General features: G+C 38.3%; 1 protein-coding gene across 1 annotated transcript; it reads right to left on the bottom strand.

Moving 5' to 3' along the window:
* Window positions 1–930: 930 nt before the first annotated feature.
* LOC114461701 (deoxyribonuclease-2-alpha-like) lies at window positions 931–3,283 on the bottom strand. Its single transcript, XM_028443991.1, has 6 exons — window positions 3,162–3,283; window positions 2,941–3,091; window positions 2,771–2,855; window positions 2,523–2,681; window positions 2,231–2,419; window positions 931–1,253 (listed from the first exon to the last, which is right to left on the bottom strand). Exons 1-6 carry the CDS (start codon window positions 3,281–3,283, stop codon window positions 931–933), a joined length of 1,029 nt encoding a protein of 342 aa, XP_028299792.1.
* Window positions 3,284–3,608: the final 325 nt, after the last annotated feature.

The raw sequence follows: 3,608 nt of genomic DNA, 5'->3' as shown, positions 1-3,608 counted from the left end.
TCTGTCTTGGATCAGTACGGACGCACCATTCAATGGCCAAATAAGGAACAATTCTGTATTGTAAGGGACGGGTGGCAACCCTAGTGTGACTTATCACTGGTGTGGAGTTCCTTTATAGTCTTTGAAGGAAAACAGCATGTTTACATCTATATTTATGGAACAGCAACCTTGTCCTCAAACCTATAATGATTGGAGGTGATAAGTCAGCTATGACATCATCACTTGACCTCTATACTTTGGCCTCATATCAAAGTATTTTGCCTTCATCGTTGGTCTTCTAATTTCCGCCTCTTGCTTGAAAAGCTGCAATAAAAATGACACATTTGGAAGAAATATGAAAAATCAGACACACAGAATGTCAAATAAACTGTAAAATATATTTGGGAGAAGACTTTTTACTTTTTACAGTATCACAAATCTCATTATGTATTCATTAATCACAGTTCTTGTCTAGTTGTCAAATGTGCCTCAATGTATCTCGTTATTATTTGTTTGTTTTGTTATTTAACTTTGACACAGACACAGCTTTCAATTATTAGTTTTCGTTAACTAATGCATATGCGCTATAAACGTGTGAACAAAAATTAACTGTTTTTTTCCACGAAAGCATTGTTAGAAATATAAAAAAAAAAGATTTATTAAACACAATAAAAATACATCAAGTATAAACTGCATTTTTGTTTGTTTATAGAGTCACGGCAGATTTTTATCATCCCTTGTTTTAGACAATATACAGTACCTGCTCTGTGATGATGAAATCCAGACAGAGGCAATGTGAATCAAAGTAATAAACGTTTATTAAGTTTATTAATGAATCACCACACATAAAGAGAATCCTCACACATGAATATATGATATATTAATTTTGACCCAACAATAAGATATAACACACTCACTCTTCACTTTGCTCAGTGGGAGGACTCAAAGTCATTATTCATAGCCTGAGTCTGGGATCAGCCGAAAAAAAGCCTTTCCAACCACAGGGTCGTCAGTGCATATTGATCCACCCCCACGTGTCATTCGACTCCGCACTATGTTCATATCTGCAATGCAGGTCCAACTCCCATCCTCTGTCACAGACCACTCGGAGTGATCTTGAGTGAAAGTAAAATGTGTTCTTCGTGTAGACTTTAACATTTTCACATTATCGACATAATGGTTACAGTTAGAAAGGAGAGGTTGACGCATCTTTTCCCAGCTCTTCACATGTAGATTCTGCAATGCCTTATTCACAATCAAGCCATAGTAGAGATCTGCAACAAACAATGGGTAACAAGAAAAGTTGATTTTTAGGAATCTTGTATCATACAAGATTACTAAAAATCAACTTAAGAAGTTGTATGGTATCATATTGAGTTGTTAGAATTTTTTTGTTGCTTTTGGTTAAACAAAGAACAATTGTACAACTGTATTCATGAATAAGTCTCACGAACATCTCCATGCTCTGCTGTCAGACAATCCCCACCGGCTCCACCGGACAACAGGAATCAGCATATCGCTCTAATTCATGCGTAATTGTGCGATATAACAAGTTGTAGTCTAATAAAGAGAACCACAACACCATATACGCAGTTCATTGTGTCCTCTGAGAGGAGCAGTAAATCACCTCGTTCCTGCCCTGTAGATCATACGCTTTTGTGGAGATTATTGTGATTGAACCATGGAGACATGCAATATTTATATAATTTGAAATCCGATCCACTGCCACCCTGTCAAGGGTGTACCCCTGCATAGGACCCAAAAACAGCTGGAGCCAGGATACCCCCACAACCCTGAAAAGGAGCAAGCGGGTCGGAAAATGGAAGAAAATACGATCCACCTTGAACACGGGGTATTTTATTTTGAAAATAAACAATCTTTGTGCACAAATTCCTGTCCAGCATGAGCCGACCTTTGCTGAATTTATCCGGCATTCTGTAAAAATGGAAGCTCTACGTACAGTATGTGTGGAAACTGACACATTGAGTAGAATGGAAACATATTGGCATCGCCGCCGTGCAGCAGCGAGTCTCCAGTCATTCTGTATCCAGCGGAAATTGGGGCTAAGGGTTCCATTAAAGTTTGAGAGTTGGCAAGTGCTGAGCTAGCTACCCTTGGACCTCCAGCCCTAAAACCCTGAGTCAGCAGGGATAGCTTCTAACACGAGATGTGAAAACAGAAGATGGACTAATGTGGCAAACACTTACCAACAATATTTGTACATCTACTTAAGGACTTTGTTCACACTCACCACCAAAACGTGTATATTTAGCAAAGCTGGAGAAGTTGCGTCCAGAGGTGGAAGTCAGAGTCATTACACTGAACCATGGTGGCCTTCGAGGGGAGCAACCATGCAGAGAAACACATCGCAGGTTGTTGTCAAAGTTCCTTGGAAGATAAGAGTCAAATGAATAAGCACGGATGTACCTGAGCTGTATACCTAGACAGTTTTGGGACAGAAGACCAATACAATCAAAATTCTTCTGCAAAATATTCCACAACATGTTGCATAAGAAATATGTGTAATATGAGTGAGGGCCTACCTATTTGAATAAATTGCTCATAGGGATAAGTCACACACATAAAGGTGTGAGCATTGACATAAGCAGTATTTGGCCAAAAGACTTTACTGAGATAATTGGGAAATCGTGGTGTGCTGTGTGACAGCCAAACTCCACCCATTCTGTTCAGCAACACAACACCTTTAAGGAGGGACAGAGATTTGTTATATTTTATTTGTTTTTTATTTACACAATACAATAAAAAGTTAAATTCAAAATGCTTTTCCTACCTTTACTATGACCAAATGTAAAAGGAGCAGGAATCTCTTTATTTGAAGGTTGATCATTGTATAGCATGTAACCAAAACCTTCAGTCTGAGAGAAAAGACACAACCTGAACATGTGTTCAGGGTAGAAATGTGCAACACAGAAATCCTAAGTGTATCCTTAGATACTTCACCTTTTTGTCGTAGAAGTCAAGAAGTGGTTTCAGCGTGTTACCCAATGCACCAGTCACACTGTCAATCTGCTTTGCACTGAGTCTCCACCCACTGGTGCTCTCATCCATGTAATAGTAAGACAACCCTGCAGGCAACTTGTATAAAATGAACCTAAAGATGTGGAAATATGTTTTTACTTGTGTACAAACACAATGGAAGAGAATTCATATACTTAACCAACCAATCAACATCATGGCCTGAGTCGTTCTTGCAGGTCACGTCAGAGTCGCAGCCTTGAAACATAATGACTGAACATATAGTGAATGGGATCATCACTATGTTCTGAAATGACAGGACACTCATTAGACAGGAAAACAACAAGGAACCTTAGTGGTCAACATGGATATCTTTGACCTTTTACATTTTTCATCAACATCATGTATTTTAGACACATCTATTGATAAATGGGACAATTTCTCATTGTCTGTCACACCAAGACATTTTTGGAGTTTCTTGATGATGATCATACAGATGAGGTCCAATCAGTTATCACTGATGGCTTCTACTTAAGCACCATTCCTTTTTCAAGGGTTTATTTGTCATTTGGACTATCCTTCACATAAATCTTAATGAACTTTGTTAATCTATTAAAACCTGAGATTAAGAGAAGCAAGACATTTTCATATTA

This window comes from Gouania willdenowi, chromosome 4, assembly GCF_900634775.1.
Source record: "Gouania willdenowi chromosome 4, fGouWil2.1, whole genome shotgun sequence".
In the NCBI taxonomy this organism is placed as follows: Eukaryota; Metazoa; Chordata; class Actinopteri; order Blenniiformes; family Gobiesocidae; genus Gouania; species Gouania willdenowi.
Note: the sequence above shows the minus strand (reverse complement) of the source record. Positions and strands in the feature narration are given on the sequence as shown.

Coding starts and splice junctions, on each gene's coding strand:
- LOC114461701 (XM_028443991.1), bottom strand. CDS start 3,283: ATGAGTGTCCTGTCATTTCAGAACATAGTGATGATCCCATTCACTATA. Junction 2,856..2,940: donor TTGACTTCTACGACAAAAAG/GTGAAGTATCTA, acceptor CTTTTCTCTCAG/ACTGAAGGTTTTGGTTACAT. Junction 2,682..2,770: donor TACATTTGGTCATAGTAAAG/GTAGGAAAAGCA, acceptor CCCTCCTTAAAG/GTGTTGTGTTGCTGAACAGA.